Genomic DNA, 17700 nt, shown 5'->3' with positions numbered 1-17700 from the left:
TATTTAAACACAACATAAATTAATTTAGGAAAAAGACTACTTTATTGTCTTTCTTTAAAATAGCAGTAGGTGGGATATGCTATAGTTTAGTAGAGCAGTCGCAGATGTTGACAAACTTTATCATGACCTGACCAATCCAGGATTTTTGGATCCACCACCAAATATTTAGTGTTTTATTGAATACAATTACAACCATGTACAAAATAAAGCCCAGACAAGGGGCATTGATAAAATAACATATTTTACCGGTAGTTCATGTACCTGTCTCCTACATGCAAATTATTATGTTAGTAATTATAATAAAAGCTCCACTAGAACTGTACTCTGTCGAGTGCCTGCACACTACTAGTGCGCAAGCAGAGCGCGCGAGTACTGTCAAATCTCAGCTTCTCTGTGGAAGAAGAACATGAAGGTAATTCAAATTGGGCTAAAAATTTAAGGACAACAAAAAGCATACTCAAAGTATGTATGCCTGCACTTGTATGTCACAATCCAGTTTGAAAACCACTGCCCTTGACAGCATGATATCTGACTAGTCTCTACTCTCTAGTCAGCAAATTGTTAAAAGCTACCAAATATTGAATATCTAATGTTTCCCGTGCTACCTCTTAAAAGCATATAATGCTATGAATGTGTTTCATGTGCAGGTATGTAACGTTGTTATATAGAAATATAAACGTATCCATAGCCTATATCCATGTTCACTCACTTCACTGTCACTAACTTCAAAGTTTCAGATTACAAGTGAGCTTCAAAGATCGTACAGTATTATGTCAATCCTTTTTGTATATGGGGGTTGATTATTATAGGTTCAAGAGATGTGGTGATTGTGCAAGGCTGGGAAGGCCCTGGCCCCAATGTGATATCTTTCCATGATGGGGCCCAAAATCTTTGGCGCAGCCCCTGTCCATTAAACATATGTACAATATACAGATGGCCCTCAGCATCCCTGAGTGGAACGACAGTGCAGCATGAGTCATTTTATGAACTGCGGCCATGGATGTACTGATTGGATAGAAATGTGCTTTGATTTACGTTCGCAAGAGGAGATTTTCCAGTGCCTTTTGAGACTGAGCTGTGTGAGAATGCATAGGAAAGTCTTATGTCAGATTTTCACATCCTCAGAGTGGAGCAATAGGATTCAGGTTAAAAATCTGCTAAGTTTCCCTTTACATTAACTTAAGTTTGAAAACAAAAGCGGTAACTTTTTAGCCTGTGACCTGTAACTAGTGAAAATAGCAGAGCAATGTTTTATGAAAATGTTTTGAAATAATAATTAAAAACATAACCTAGGAAACTAAAAATAAAGGGACCCATAAAAATGTTTGGGAACCAGCGAGTTAGACAACCAATGCTTATCTGGAGCAGTTAGGGGTTCATTGTCTTGCTCAAGAACACTTTGTCACTCACAATGCCAGGATGAGCCAGTGATTGAAACATTCTGGTTCCCACAAGGCCACTGTACCTCCTGAGTTACTTAATCTTAATATCTAGCAGCAGGCCTCAATTTTGTTTTAATTTTCCCTTTCCCTTTTCTGATTTATTTTACTTAACCACTTTCAACCTGGCATCCTTATATTGGGCATTTTTTGAATTTTTGAACAATTTCCAAAATGCTGAAAGATCTACAAGCTCTGAACGTGCTGCATGCAGGCTTGTACTCTATCGGATATGTCCATGAATGGCATGTGACACTGTCGCACGACAGTGTGCGAAGTATGAAATGGAGCTTAGGTTGATAACTAAGATAATTCTGGTAGTGTGAGAGATTGTGGTTGTAATTGATTTGCATTGTGGTTTTTGTGAACCCAATATGTTGAAAGAAGAACAAAACACTACGTTAAGGGTACACTAAATCTCTCTCTCTCTCTCTCTCTCTCTCTCTCTCTCTATTTCTGTCTCTTCTCTCTCTTCAAGTGCAGAAAACACCTGTTTCCTCCAGGGTCAGCTGGGAGAGGAAGAAGTCATCCCATCCACTCGTCATTTCATTCCCCGTCTTTCCTTTGATGTGGTATGTGAAGGTCAGTAACTTTAGATGACATGCCTCCCTGAGTTGTGGGTCGGTCGGCAGTGTATTTGGGACAGTGTGAGCTAATAAAGTTAGTCGTTTGCTGGGAGTTTGGCTCTGATGGTCTGACGTTGACTTTACGTTTGAACCAACCATTGCCACAGAGGGTTATATTTCACTGGCTTTCATGTGATGTGAAATTTTGAGGTTGCGTGTGTCACATGGGATTTGAAGGCTGTTTGAACTTAAGTCTGTTATTTATCTTCTCTATAGATTTGACACATTGTGATATAAAGGTTTCCATGTGGTCACATGAGTGGAACTAGATAAAGTGCCCCTCGGGGCACAGGTCTCCACCAGGGCAGGTTGTGGCCTCCTGGTGGCGCTATAATAGGCCAATGTGAAAAGGCTGCCATTTCTTCTTACGCCTTGGATGGCAATTATATGATTTGAGGCATTTTGTTCCAAAAATGTGTTTTACAAAGATCCACCTGTTGGTGAGGGTGGAAAGGGTGGAATATATTCCTCAGCCTTGTAGGAAAATCTGTGAAAGATTTCATGTAAATTGCATGCTGTGTTCATGATTTGAGGCTTTTTGTTCAAAACATATCAATCCTGCAAACTTTGAAAGCCAATGTTAGCCAACTAGGATGGAATATGAAATATCGGACAGATCCTTCTTGAACACATGACTATAGAGATAGTGTGTAACAATTTGGGAGATTTTTGGACAGAATCTGGAGGAGTAATATCAAAAAATGTCAAAAGTCTGCCTCCTGGTGGCGCTATAACAGGCTGTTCTGGTGGCAGAGGTTGGCCCTTGGGGCAGAGGGGCAGAGGTTCATCGTTGGCATCCAGGGAGTGTGTGTGCAAAATTTGGCATTGACTGGGTTAACGGTGTCGGAGATTAGCTCTATACAGACGGACTGACGGACACAATCACACACACGGACGGAGTGCAAAACATACTCTCTCCACATGCCTTCGGCCTGGTGGAGACAACAATACTGCCTGTTGGTGAAGTGACCCAGAGCTTATCTATAGCCATTAGTGTCAATATGAAACACTAACACGCACACACCTGTTTGAATATGGGTGTTCTCATGTTTAGTTTATCCCATTTATGACAACTCGACAGTATACTTGACATTACTGCTTTATTTGATTTTCAAGAAAGTCGTTCATTTCAGTATATGAAAATCACTTACAAACGACATTCCTTGACTTATTAAACACGCTGTGATGTTTAGTCAGCATAATGTCAAGTATTTCAGGTATGTTCAGTTTTAATAACATGTCAGGTAAACATGTGCAAAAGCGGATACAGCAGTTATTTGTGGCGGACAATTAAATCCTCCAGACGCAAACATGACTACACATGTAGAATAATAGAATGATAATTACAATTATAATAACAATAATTCAGTGTTTAGTCTGAATATCAGGCAACACTCTTTCTTCTTCCATGGTTCTAACTATTGAAGCAGAGATGTCTAAGAGAAAACAATTTAATGTGTTTAAAGCAGTTCACTTACTTGAATATGAATATGTTCTTCATGATTCATGCATTGAAGCAGTCAGTCTGCAACATTAACTTTTCACATTTAGTTAATAGTTATTAGATTTTGAAAAGTACAACTGGACACTGAATATGAATGCAGTGAAATGTTACTTTCAAATTGTATCTCTTTCTGGCCTGGCTTTTTACAGCCACAGCCCAGGGGCTGATGGGAGAAGCAGTCCTGTTCCCATTAAAACTTCATAGCCGTGATATCTGCCCAGCTAGGTCTCTCTTTCTCCATTCTCTCTCTCTTGTCCTATTTTTCCATTCCTCGTCCTTTCTCTCCCTCTCTCTCTTTCGCTGTCCTCTTTCTTAATCATGTCCTTTGATCTGTATCTCTTTCGTCTCACTGTCATCTTTTCTCTTCTCAAACCCCAGTCTCCCCATCATGATGTCACTGTGTAGCAAAACTCAGGGACATCAACTATCTTGTTTTACTACTGCAAACAACCCCCAAACCCAGACCTGTGTAGAAAATATGGGTTACTTCCATCTGTTTCTTTCTGTCTTCCCTTCTGTTCCATTCTCTCTCTCTCTCTCTCTCTCTCTCTCTCTCTCTCTCTCTCTCTCTCTCTCTCATCCCTCTTCTTGCTCAGAGCTAGAGATGGACTTCTACTGCAGGTGCTCTGTAGTAGTTCCTGCTGTACAACAGTAAACTGTTTTTGCAGACAGGCGTGGGTGTACATTATGAACTCTCCTCTGTGCGTCATACAAGTCTACCTGAGGGGAAAGATGGAAAAAGCAGAGCAGAGCGGACCGAGCTCCTTATCTTGTACATATGGGTTCAACTCTGGCTCATGACCTTTGAACCATGTCCCTCATCTCTCTTACACCGGTTCCGCGATGTAATAGAGAAATGCTTGACTGTCTAATGATTATGCTATTAAGAATGTCTAAGTACATGATGTACAAGTGTAAAAGTCTCAGCATGCCACAGTGGTGTTCTTGTAATGACAGTTTATTTAGTTCCTCCTTACAGTATTCGATAGGTGATTTGTGTCACCCACACTCTTTCTGTCTCTTTCCTTTTTAAGGTGGTCTTTAAAAGGATGCTGCATCTATTCAAAAGATAATGCACCCTTATGGGTCAATTTATACAGTATACTACACATAGATAGTTATATTTACACCCAAGATTTCAGTATCCATGCTGCATTTGTTTGGAAAGGTTTTTCGACATTGCTTTGTCTTTTTGTTTTGTTACAGCCTTAGTGTTGCACAAATCCAAAAAGCATATGAAGATGTGAGCCATTTCTGTGATGGCTCCCAAGTGTAGTCACGGTAGTTTGTTGCAGAGACAAGTTGCACAATTGAGTTGTTCATTGGATGAATTAGAGAGTAGTTAGGAAAAGTACCACTGAGCTTTAATGTGTGGTTGTAGCTCTTTCCTCTCACATTCATTTGCTCCTCTTAAACCAAAAAGGGGGAAAATAAAGTCCCCCAAACAAACAAAACACTATAAAACACATTACGTAAGAAAACCACCCACATCAGGGTTAAGTTGAAGGGAACTGTGATGAGAGATGGTTCTATGTGGAAAGGAAAGGTCTTATTTTGGATGATACAGGACAGTTTGTGTTCCCCTCGGCATTGGACTTTCCCCTGGGTTCCCTATGGCTCCCTTTACTGTATCTTGCACTTCCACTACTACATCAAGGTCGTGAAGATGGACCCACTTCCCTCAACGGACTCCTCCTCAGTCTGCGTGAGCGGCCTATAATTATATTTGTTTAAACTGAGGTCAAATATTAGCTATGGTCACAGCACAGGGCAGGGGTTTATTGCATTTCCCTCTGAGGGAGAATCTAAGAAGCATGTGTGTCTCTTTTAAGAATATTCCACCGTTCCAACGTTTGAAATAACTGTATAGAGGCCAGAAACCTGGAGAGTTTGTTTACACGGTAAATGTTGACACACTTTTTCAAATATGGGTTTTGACAGAGCTGTTGGACTGGGGCAGGATTGTGGATGTGAAACAGGATTGTCCTGTGATCACTGCTCGGGGAACTAGATTGGCTTTTGTCATTTGAAGAATTCAAGAAACCAATGTTCAACATTTCCAATGTGTCTATAACCTACGAGAGTTTGATTGATTTAAGAAGGTCAGATGTAGAGTTGCTGGCCGTGGCCGACTTCATATATGCAGATCTAGGTGATGATACAGTCTTCTCCTTGTATGGCTATCCAGGGTTTGATGACTCTGAGGCCCCAAAGGGCGATGCCGCGCTGAAACCAAAGAGCTTCTTGATACGGCACAGTTAAGAAGCAGGAGTTCAACTATTAATCTGGTGTCCGTGAGGTCAGATGTAGAGTTGCTGGCCGGCTCCGTATGCAGATCTAGGTGATAATCTAGGTAATAAGTCTTCTCCATGTATGGCTATGCAGGGTTTGATGAGGTCAGTGTTGTGATCTTCATATATGGAGACAACCATATATGGAGCGTGTCTCGAGGCGTGACAGACTGACTGACATGAATGTTTGTCTTTAGTTCAATGTTTGTTTTGACAATAAAGGGAAAATTTACTTTCATAATGTACCTCATTATGTCATATTGTCTCTTCATGGCGTGTAATGTTTGTGTTGGCACCGTTTGTTTTATATCACCATTACATCACCTAATCAACATGAGTTAGACTTTATTATATTAGCGCCCCTCACTTCACACGGGTGTGATTATATTTTTATATGTTTTATACCTTTTATATAATGAATAAAACTGACCGGATCCAGTCAGTGCACTGACTGGCTTTCCAAGTGTGTGCTGGTGTTTAGATCAGGAGGCTCAGTTCCAGCCCTGGTGGACTCGTATCATGCTACTGCTAGTGGTCCATGAAGTAGTAAATTGTGTTCATCTGATGCCTTGAATGAAAACCATCCATAGTCTGGCTCCCCAGCAATGGGCCTGAGAACTACTGATTTAGACAAGTTAAAGTATGTTCAGAAAGCGTTTGCTGGCCTCCAGTTGCAGCCTCACTGGCAATTGCAGGATAATTGGCTTGATTTATGTCAGTCATACAACAGATGTAATGGATGAGGTTGCCCTCATCTTTTCTGTCAGTATGACCATTCAGACATGGCCAGTGTTGTGTTTGTTCTGTTGGGAGTGAGATCTGAATAGCTGGCTCTTAACCCATTTTGACCGGAGATCAGATTCTAAAAATGTCTGTTTGAAAATGACAAAAATGACAAAAATAGCAGAACTACAAGCTCATAGCGCGCCACTCGGTGGCGCGCTATGAGCTTGTAGATCTGCTATTTTTCAATGGCTATATTATAACATAATGCTAACACCAAAAGGGGTTCCCGTTCAGAATGGGTTAAAAATCAAGAGCTTTGCAGTGAGGGGCTATACAGTCAGCCCAACAGGAAGGAAGTTGTACTCTGCCCAGCAGTGGCTTCCTGTTTTAACACACAGCTCAGATTTAGGGTATTTTCGTTGTCAAGGAATTGATGTTTTATTTTTAGAACATTGGTAAGTGACAGAAGAGCGACAGAGGGACAAAGTCATGAGTGCGATTAAATAGTATGGCTATTTTTACTCTAATTTCAACAATGAACAGTTTAAACAGTTTAAATTAACTTAACAATGAAAATGCCATTCTTTTTTTTTTTTATATATATTTTTTATCCCACAATTTTGTAACCCATTTTTCACCCCTGTGTCAATCATCTAATGTGATCCTGGGCTCTACACACCCTCCGCCAACCTGGGGAGAGCAACGGACTTAACTCATGCTTCCTTCATGCTTGAGTGTCCAAGTTGCTCCTTTACACCTGACAGGGGGGAGTTTCCCTGGTTGGACGTAGCGCATGGAAGGAACACGTTATTCCAACCAGTTCCTTTCCCCTCCATCAGGCGCCCCGGCTGGCCAGGGGGAGGCAGTTTAGAGACCAGGATTACTGCATGTTTTTGTGAGGGTATCTACCCTAGGGGACACGGGGAGAACATGCAAACTCCACACAGAAAGGCCCTTTCGCCAACCCCGCCTTCGGGTATGGGCACTGATGACGCGGAGGAGGAAACACGCCGCCAGCACCCACAGCGCCCCGAGCGGGAATCGAACCCAGGACCTTCTAGCTGTGAGGCGACAGCACTACCAACTGTGCCACCGTGCCCCTGCAAAAAAATGCCATTCTTGTGTATATATAGTACTCATGCAAGTAATAAAAACTGCAAATTCTCCTGTGAATTATTCTATCAATATCACAGAGCCAGTACTATAAAGCTCAACTCGGTTGCATTGACAGTGGCCAACTACTAGCTAGTAAATATGTAAAGGTCTCCATCTTGTGGTAAAAACAACCTACTACCACCAGATCAGCAGAACTTCTCAGTGGTCCTTCATTAAGTTTCCTGCAGGTCATTATATTCGTCCAGAGTTGCTGCCATTATATTCACAGGTTTTAAAAACCTGTGAATATATGCAAGCAAAAACTCAATCATATCTGGTTTAGTATAAAAGTATATTGGTTGTTCAAAGATTTTGAAGTTCGATGCCATTTTCATTTTCCAGTTGAACATTATCCTCATTTCCTCGTTGAACATGAATGTTATCATCATCAGGTTTGATGGCAGCCTGTGCACCCTCTGCCACGTCATAATCCACCTTCTTCAGCTTGCTGTCTTTGAGGACCTGGGTGATGAGCCTGTCGTAGAACCACTCCAGGTCCTGTGGGTCATCTGGCCAGACAAGGTACTCTCTCTTCTGGACAAAAGCCCTCACTGCCTTGTGCTTCATCAGTTGGTAGTGCGGCACCTAGTTTTAAAGTTGGAAATGTAAGTTGAGAATTTAAAACAGATTCTACTGAAGTGGAAGGGACTAGGCCTGACAAACAAACAATAATAATAAAACAGGGAGAGGCAACACTGCTGATGTTTCAATAGTGATACACACCTTCTCCACCACTAGCATGATCAGGACGTTTGTGAGCTCTTCTAGCATCCGGCCCTGAGCCAAAGCAAAGGCCTCCAGGCACCAGCCATCTGTGAGGAGGCACTCGACAGTTAGAGTGTGTGTGTGTGTGTGTGTGTGTGTGTGTGTGTGTGTGTGTGTGTGTGTGTGTGTGTGTGTGTGTGTGTGTGTGTGTGTGTGTGTGTGTGTGTGTGTGTGTGTGTGTGATATATGACTAGAATGTAAATAATAGAAGAGTAGTTCTATAAGAATTCAAACTGGTTGATGTACATGCTTTTTACATCCAGCGCTAGCCACCTGCACCTACAGAGAGTTATATTGAATGGACCCTTTACACAGTGGCCATTTTGACAGATAAACCCAGCTGAAGGTATTAATGAATTAATTGTGAGGGTGTTTAAATTAGATTTTTCTATGTGCCATCATGAAGTTTGACTGTACAGGAGCTGTACATGCTGACACAGCATCGCTTAAATTACGACTTCACCCATTTCAACTTATCTTCATATAGTGGTCCTCACTAATGCTCATGATGAATTGGTACCATTTTCTTCTACTCAGTTTGTGTCTCATAGAAGGGCTGTGGACACATAAGAAGACCGGCTGCCAGTGACATCATCTTTAGGCAGGGTTTTTGTTCCCAAGCATTTCAATGTGTTTATTTTCAGTTTTATTGAGAACAATGGCTTCCATTATAGCATGCTAATGTCCCAGGAATAGAAATCCAGGAAGTTGGAAACCCCTTCAGCTCTGTGTAGTGTCTACCAATCAAAACCATATGCTTATGTTCTCAATATAAGCCTCTATTTGGTGATTTAATTGTAATTAAAAATGGCATTTAATGCTTTGTTTAGAGTGCAGAGAAACCGAGGTCAAACAGAGCAGAGACATTATGGCCCATGAGACTGATAAGAAATGTGGGTCCTCTACATACTCTGGCTACTTACTCACTACATACTGGCTTTGCCATCCATGTTATAGAAGTAAATAATTAAAACCTGTACCGTTAAGGAACTCCTTAGAGACAACGCAAATGGTCTTCCTGCTGTTGAAGATGGCATCTCTGATGTTTAAAATGTGATCTTCTCCTGGCAGGAAGTCTCTGGCTTCAAAACAACAGCGGAGGAGGTTCTTCTCCACAAACTGGTTGTCCAACCTCTTCAGCAAGGCCTTCTCCACCCACTTGTAGTCACTGTTGCTGAAGCAGAGGTAAGCATCGTACGTGACATCAGCAGCGGCAGGGGGCACGGGCTTTGGGCCCTCTAGCACCCGGCCAAGCACCTTTTTGTAAATTATGAATATTTGCCCTCTGAGACGAGCATAAATGATCGCGTTGACAACGATGAGGATGAGGGAGAGGGTGGAGCCTATGAAGAGGGACAGCTTCAGTTGTTGAACCGCCCGCTCGTCATCCTCCTCGCAGGGCTTGACATGCTGGCTGTAAACCAGCAGGGGGACGTTCTGGACGTCTGGGGGGAATTCACACCGGAGCTCCCGGAGGTTCTTGTCGAGGGAGCTCATGCCTGAGATCCAAAAAGTGACATTGGTTGTGTTCAGCCATGTTAGGAAGACATCCAGATTACAGTCACAATAGAAACGATTTGACGAGAGACTGAGATGGGTGAGAGAGTGGAAGGTCGCTGGGTCGGGTGAGGCCAGAAAGTTGTTGGAGAGGTCGAGCCTTTTTAGGCTCTCTGGGAAGGTGTCTGGTTCAAGATAGTTCAAGGAGTTGGAGGAGAGGTCCATTTCGAGTATCGAGGTGAGACCTCTAAAAATGCCCTTGGGGAGCAACTGCAGGGAGTTTCTGCTTAAAGAGAGAGCCAGTAGATTCTCCAGATGATCAAACAGGGTAAGGCATCTCCCCTGAGCCCAAGAGACCTGCAAGGAGCTGTCGTGGAGATCTAGCACTTGTAAATGTTTTGGATGAGTTGTTGAATAGTCCATATTTAAGGTGCACCATTTTATGTTGTTACCACCAAAGAAGAAATTCTGCAGGCGTGTGAAATGAGTCAAAATTTGATAAACATCCTCCAGGTTTGTCAGCCTGTTGTCCTCAATGTTCAGATGGATACTATTATCGCCCAAATTAATAATGCCGTAAAGTGATTTGTAATTCAACTTATTGTCTCTCAAAAGGAGGTAATCCAAGCTTGATAATGATGCAGGTGAGCCTAGTTCTCTGAGAGAATTTCCTGTCAGATCTAACATTCTTAACTTGGGAAGTCCACTGAATGATCTATATCCCAATGCACCAATGTTGTTGTAAGACAAATCTAACACTCTGAGGTCTGTCAGATTAGTAAATGTGTGAGAATAGATTTCCCCTATAATGTTGTGTGAGATGTTAAGCATCCGTAGATGTCCTTGAAGACCACCAAAGGCATTTTTGTTTATCTGATTAATTTTGTTTTCGGATATGTCAATTATTATCACCTCATCCAGTGAACTAAACACATCCTTTTGCAAAGAGAATATCCTGTTTTTAGTCAGGTCTAAATGTGTAATTGCACTATATTGGAGGCCCTCAAATGTTCTGCTGTTGGGATCTGGGAGGTTGTCATGGGAAAATCCTTTACCCAATAATCCCAAACTAAATTTTAAATGTTTAATCTCAGTCCCCTGAATTGCCCTGAAAAACAGTCTTGCATTGTCTGAATTAAACCCATTTTCAGTCAAGTCAAGCATGTCAAAAGTCATCCTTCTGAAAGGATTCCCACATCTTTCCCAGTCAAAACTCTCATTTAACATGCCAGTAAGCCTAATAGACTTCAAGTTCAGAAGCCCAAAGTGTTTGCCCTGGAAACTAATCATATCTTCCTCGCATATCATTTCAATCCGATTCAACTCCAGTATCAACTCTGTGAGCTTTGTTAGCTTTGAAAAGAATGGTGCGGGGCGGACCCTCGCAATGTCATTACCAAAGAGGTCAAGTGTCTCTAAGGACAACAGTGGCTGCAGATAATTATCCTCCAAAATGGAACCATTCAACTTAGAATAATCAATGTAGAGCTTCTGTAAACTGGACAATCCCACAAACACCTTGGGTTCCAGTTGAAGGCCAGGATTATAACCAAGGACCAGACGAACCAGGTGTCTTTGTCTGTGGAAGGCGTTGTTCCTGATCATGAGACCCACATTTTGCATTCCAAGATCCAGCTCCAACAGCGCCTCAAACCCAGCTAGGGAAGTGTCATTGATCTCACTGATATAGTTCATCTCCAGGTAGAGATGGGTAATGTTGGGAGGCAGAGCAGGGACCCAGTGGTGATTCTGTGAGGCACAATTGGCTACCGTCCCATGTAGAGGGCATGAGGAATAGCACCTGGGCATCTGCAGGATAGGCACGTAATTACAAAATCAAAAGAATTACAGGACGTCTCAAATTTAGAATTCTTAAGGATATGTCAAGAAGAATAGTAGTAAGCTGCACTGAAGATATTTCATACATTGCATAATAGCAGCTTCATGTGGCTGCAACTGGTAACTGTTTTCTTACCCTTTTTGCAGTCTACTGTTTCCAGTGTACCACATTGTTTTTCACATTTTCTATTCATATATAATTTAAAATCCACAAAATGTAAATGTGCTCATACGTGCACACGTGTGCGTGCGTGCGCGCACCCTGGTTACTAGTACATGCTATGGGAATGCAGCATTGTGAAGTAAATAGTATATACCCTGTTCCAGACTTACCTGCATGCATACACCAATGACAACCATCTGAAGAGCAACCCTCCACATCATTGCCTGGGAGGAAGGGCTCATCTTAGTTAAGGCAATCATGTTAATGTTCTATTCAGTTATACACTATAAAAAGACAGAAAGAGAAGGATCCGGGCACACAAGGTTAAAAAATGAGGAAAGCCTTTATTAAATTAAAAGGCAACTGCCAACATGTTTCGACCTAACAGATCTTCATCAGGGCAAGAATGCCCTTCTTGCCCGGATCTTTCTCTTTTCATCATTTTTTGATCCGTGTGAGCACCTTTTTATCATTATCACGTCCTGCTACCTCTGTTGAGCACCTGGTTAGTTCCTCTTCTCAGTTACACACTACCCTATTATTTAGACTCTTCAGTGTTAATATGACTGGATATCTATTTCAGCTACACGCACAATATTCATATTTACAAAGAGCCTTCACTGGTCAAATCTTCAGTGTTCGTTAAACCCAGTGTACAAAGTTGGACATCTTCACACTCAGTTAAATTAACACAGGTCTTTACTGTGTAGTATGAACTGTGTTAGTTCATACTTTAATAATGGTGATGGCGTTGTGCGCAGTAGGGCTACACACACCCATCCATGAATTAATTCAATACATTAAAATGTCCTCTTTGTAATTTGATTTTGGGTGATTTGATTCAATACTTTGTATCTATTGTCTTTATTATTATTATTATTAGTAGTAGTAGTAGTATTATATGGTATTATTAATATTAGTAGTCGTATATATTTTTGTTATTTTCCTTATTTTTACTTGCAATTAGCTGTGGGAGGGACACTTTGTGCTTTTGTGGTCCACCGTAGACATTAAGTATTTGTATTTAGAAGAAGAAAAAAACATTCGTTTAAATATTCCCTACTGTTGGAACTTTCTTTGCCATGAAAAATTATTGTCTTCTTACCTGTGTTGAAGGTTTTTAGAACCACATCAGCCCACTGTTCCTCACCCGGCCGGGCGTGTCGTTCTTCTTAAAATACTATGACAAATGGTACAATTGTCTTTTCTTGTCAATATTAGAAATGCTGCCGCTTAGGTAATGGGCTGTTCCTACAATGGGAAATAGCCTACATGTAAAATCATGTAGTCTTTGAAAAGGTTTCATAAATGAAGTAGCTTTATTTTAGATGCAATAAAAGGCAGTTTACTTTATGTGGCTTGATTTCGCAATCCCAACTTTCCTCATGTGATTTCATAACTTCCTGTGTTGTGGGGTGCTACTCAGTCAATATAATGGTAAGTCATGTGGGCTATTTACATTGTGGCATATCGCATATACACTAGACACAGTAACGGGTAGTGTACGGTCACCCCTTTTCCATCTCGCCCCACTACTCTACCTAGCTGTAAATAACAAACGTAATTCATGTTGGTGATTATATAAAAAGTATTATGAATTTATAATTGTTGAGTTCATTCTGTATATCCATGGACATAATAATAGCTTGATGATGCAATTACAAAACATGGGCTACACTACAATCTCAAATGGCGAAAACAGAATGCCTGCCCTAACTTGTGTCAATAAATAACATGAAAAAGGCCTACCGTAAAATGTAAACCTTTATGTCTGTTTCGCTTGAGAAGCTACATGTATCGTTTTAACTCCTAAAAAGTGATTACAGATTTACAGTGAGAGAGGAGGAGATAAGACTATTGCAACATCTCAACTCGACTGGTTGCAATGCCGGTTTTAGGCCACATGGTGGCACAATTGTGCTGTCTAAAATGGCTATCGAAGACAAAGCAAAGAAGGGGGGTAAAACACCACCAGTTTCATAATTTAATAGTAGCCTATTACATTATTGTGTGAGTGTGTTCTTTGGCATTGTTTATTTACATTTCAACTACACGGTTTGTGGTCTAATTATGAGCAGTCATTTCAAAACGCTGCTGTTAAACTTCTTGTGTTGAAGCTGCAGCATAAGTCCAGTAACAAATCCCACCCCACCCCACATCCATCCATCCATTCACTGACATTCAGGAGTCAAATCCAGTAACAAATCCCCCCTCCCCGCCCCCAATCCATCCATTCACTGACATTCAGGAGTCTTGTTTTAAAGTTGTTTCTGACGCTGTTTTTTCATTCTTCTCTGTCGTTACTTGCTCCAAGTCATGGCACTCATCCTCATCCCCCTGAGTTTTGAGCGCACCGGCGCTCTCCAATTTACCGTTACCTCGTTTTTTGAGGATGTGGTGAGCTAGGAAAACCAACAAGAAGATGACAATTATCACGATGCACACTATGATCCCCGTCAGCCCTCCAGCCGTCACACCGGACGGACGGCCAGACGGATCGGGGTTCAGCACAGTTATTCTTGGGGTGATGAAGACGAACGGCGTCGTCGCGCCGGAGCCTTCCCACCCGTCCGTGTCGACGTCCACTGTGGACACATCGTCCACATAGTCCTTTTTGCACTTATACACGTCGACCAACGTGAAACCTTCGGCACACGAACAGATGTAGCTCCCATGCGTGTTTTGGCAATCCTGGGCACAGTAGCCCATGTCACACTCGTTGATGTCGATGCAGAACACTCCGCTCGCCCTCTCGTCTGAGATGTACCCCTGGGGACAGTAGCACTGGAGGTGGTCGTTTGGGTCGCATTCCGCGGGACACTCCACCCGGCCGCAGTGCAGCTTGCACTTGTGCGGTGCCTCTGGCATCACCGCGTAGCCGTCGAAACACGAGCACTCGTAGCCGCCGGCCGTGTTGGTGCACATGTGCTCGCAGGGAGCCGACATGCACTCGTCCACATCCACGCAGCGGCCGTCTCCAGTCAGCCGGTAGCCACCCTCGCAGACGCAGTCGAACGCGCCGACCGTGTTGACGCACGCGAAGTGATCTCCCGGACACTGTCGCTCGTCGGCGCAGTCGTTGATGTCCTCGCAGGTCCTGCCGTCCGGCGCCAGTTCGAAGCCGTGGTCGCACATGCACGCGTACGTGTCGTTGGTCTGGAAGCAGGCCTGCTCGCAGCGCAGGGACAGACACGGGTCATCTTTGAACACTTCGCACGTGACATTGTTTTTGGGGTTCACGACCTGCCCGGGCGGACAGAAGCACACGGGCCGTCGCCCGTCTGCACACTCATGCTCACAGCCGCCCTTTAATATCTCGCAGCTCCAGGGGGCCTCCAGCCACCGCTCGCCGAAGCAGATGGCCTTGGTCTCCGCAGGCCGGCGCACAGCTGTGCTCCCCGGGGGCAGAGACAGCACATCCTCGCCCTCGAATCCGTACGGGGTCGAGTAGGCGACCGACTCGTCCCCTCTAACGGCTAAACGTTTGCAGGGATTCTGGAAGTTGTACTCGCACAGATAACCGGCCGCGCGCATGCTGCACGACTCCTGGTTCCATTTGAAATCCCCTTCTTTGGACACCGACACGCACCGCGGGGAACACGTGCCGTCAAAAGCACCCCAGTTGTAGAAGTCGGACTCGCCGTCTTTCGTCACCCACTGGAACCCTCGTAGTTCCGTCGAAGCGTCGGGACATCCGCTAGATAAATGCAAACCGATCCAGTATTCCCCCGAACGGCCCCCTAAAATAATGAAAAGGGTGTCATGAGACACAGACGATCGAACTGTCATTAAATGTCCACCATTTTCGGCACAGTTATTTTGGGCGGTCGCGAAATCGGTGGGATCTTGGAACGCCACAAAACACTGGTTCCCAATGCAGTATCCGTTATTCTGGGAGAGCCCGTTACTCACCGCTAGCAGTAGCAACCCCACCAATGCAAACGGTCCTGTAATGCTCTTCATTTTCGAGATCGATTGTTAATTATGCGTCCGTAGAAATGTGCAGCTTATGGACTATAGAGAAAGTGTTTACCCCGCGACAGCTCACATTTATATAACCCCCGACTCCATGTCAGTGAGTGTTGTGTGGGCGAGGAAGGAAGTTTCTTTTTTATCACCCTGGCGAGTCGCCGCTCAGCTCTCTCCCTAAAAAAAGAAAAGCTGAAACTTTTCTTCCCACTGACTGCACACTGCGGAGCGGAGCATTGCATTCTCCAATTACGCACTGTCATTACGCACGCATGCACAGGACCATCCACCCCACCCCGACCTCTTCCCATATGCCATATCTGTCATAAGTCCTTGACAACTCTGTGTGTGTGTGTGTGTGTGTGTGTGTGTGTGTGTGTGTGTGTGTGTGTGCGTTAGGGCTGCACGATATGGACAAAAATTCATATCATGATATATATGGCAGATATCTCGATATCGATACGATACGATATAATATATATCACGATATATATGGCAGATATCTCGATATCGATACGATACGATGTATCGTGCAGCAACATATTTTCTTAATGGGCGTGGCTAGCGATTCAGGGCTGGAGCCAGGCTACAACAGGACAGAGGGACAAACGGAGTGATGGTTTATTTTCCGAGGGGCACAGGCTAAAACAGAGGGCTGGCTTTAGAAGTGGACGATATATCGATATGTCGACGATATATCTATATCGCGATACCGTTGCCTTTTTGCGATACTGATATTGTGCATGTTCATACCTCGATACCGATACGATAACGATATATTGTGCAGCCCTAGTGTGCGTGCGTGCATGCGTGCGTGCGTTGGACATGGAGAAAGAAGAAATATGGGAGAATAGGGCATGGGAAGGATGCCAGAATATGAAATATGTGTTAAGATCAGTATGAAAGGTATGGGCAGTATAAGCAGACTAAACCATATTTTAGTTAAAATGGCAGATTGTAAAATAATGGTCACTTATGTCTGTGGCAGAACTATCGCTATAGTTGCATGTTAGTAAATTACTAATAAATAAATCATATAGACCCCTATCCCATATTTGTAAAGGTCTCTGTTAATGGGCCCCGCCCCCTACATAACGGGCCCATTTGTAAGCTTTTACAGTTAGATTAACACTGATGCTTTGACTGATTCTGAATGTATAAAAAATATATATATCTCTATTAACGTTACACTTTGTCTATAGTGTCCCTGGAGTGGAACACAGACATACGATGGAGCTGATAATGAGCCCATGAAGGATGGATGGATGCATTTGCCTTGTAAACAAATGCAAGGCTAATTTAGTGAAACCCAATATCAAATAACATGTACAATTCTATATGTATAACTTTTCTCTCATTTTATTTATTATACAAAAGTAACACATTTGCTTTCCATGAAGAAAAGACAACCAGTGCAGCAAGTGAAGGCCTGTCATATTCTGTCAAACAGGTGTGGCAATAACCGGGCAAATCTGAATAAGGTGCAAAAGTGTTTGTCTGTTATAGCAGCACAGTTTTACATTCACGCGCTGGTGTGGTTCTCTCAAAGCCTATAAATCATTGCAACGGTGATCCATGGCTCTAAGAATAAACTGTTATACAATGTGTTCAGCAGCAACATTCAGAGTTAAACCTGTTTTATACTTCAGCATATGACAGTGTCGCACAACAAAAATAGCAGATGGATGAGCTCACAGTGTTTAGCGTCTTTGGTGCGCAACACTGT

At 42.9% G+C, this 17700-nt stretch overlaps 2 protein-coding genes across 3 annotated transcripts; both read right to left on the bottom strand.

The window, feature by feature from the left end:
• Window positions 1-7699: 7699 nt before the first annotated feature.
• On the bottom strand, window positions 7700-13201 carry tlr5b (toll-like receptor 5b). 2 transcript variants are annotated; one of them, XM_083790858.1, is made up of 5 exons: window positions 13111-13201; window positions 12176-12229; window positions 9487-11812; window positions 8465-8553; window positions 7700-8326 (listed from the first exon to the last, which is right to left on the bottom strand). In XM_083790858.1, exons 2-5 carry the CDS (start codon window positions 12224-12226, stop codon window positions 8045-8047), a joined length of 2748 nt encoding a protein of 915 aa, XP_083646984.1. In that variant the 5' UTR covers window positions 12227-12229; window positions 13111-13201; the 3' UTR covers window positions 7700-8044. The 2 variants fall into 2 exon arrangements, with proteins under 2 accessions (XP_083646984.1, XP_083646983.1); XM_083790857.1 differs by having other exon boundaries at window positions 12176-13165.
• A 104-nt stretch (window positions 13202-13305) lies between these two features.
• On the bottom strand, window positions 13306-16155 carry LOC310877132 (thrombomodulin-like). Its single transcript, XM_083790859.1, has one exon. The coding sequence runs from the start codon at window positions 15966-15968 to the stop codon at window positions 14250-14252; it is 1719 nt and encodes a 572-aa protein (XP_083646985.1). The 5' UTR covers window positions 15969-16155; the 3' UTR covers window positions 13306-14249.
• Between the last annotated feature and the right edge of the window lie 1545 nt (window positions 16156-17700).

Source organism: Protomyctophum parallelum (assembly GCF_964188405.1).
Source record: "Protomyctophum parallelum genome assembly, chromosome: 19".
Classification (NCBI taxonomy): Eukaryota; Metazoa; Chordata; class Actinopteri; order Myctophiformes; family Myctophidae; genus Protomyctophum; species Protomyctophum parallelum.
Note: the sequence above shows the minus strand (reverse complement) of the source record. Positions and strands in the feature narration are given on the sequence as shown.

What these genes read in the sequence shown, in the direction of transcription:
- tlr5b (XM_083790857.1), bottom strand. Translation starts at nt 12,265, where the DNA reads ATGATTGCCTTAACTAAGATGAGCCCTTCCTCCCAGGCAATGATGTGG. An exon ending in CTCTAAGGAGTTCCTTAACG is followed by an intron (nt 8,554 to 9,486) that starts GTACAGGTTTTA and finishes GCCTCCTCACAG; the next exon opens with ATGGCTGGTGCCTGGAGGCC. An exon ending in TCATGCTAGTGGTGGAGAAG is followed by an intron (nt 8,327 to 8,464) that starts GTGTGTATCACT and finishes CTTTAAAACTAG; the next exon opens with GTGCCGCACTACCAACTGAT.
- LOC310877132 (XM_083790859.1), bottom strand. Translation starts at nt 15,968, where the DNA reads ATGAAGAGCATTACAGGACCGTTTGCATTGGTGGGGTTGCTACTGCTA.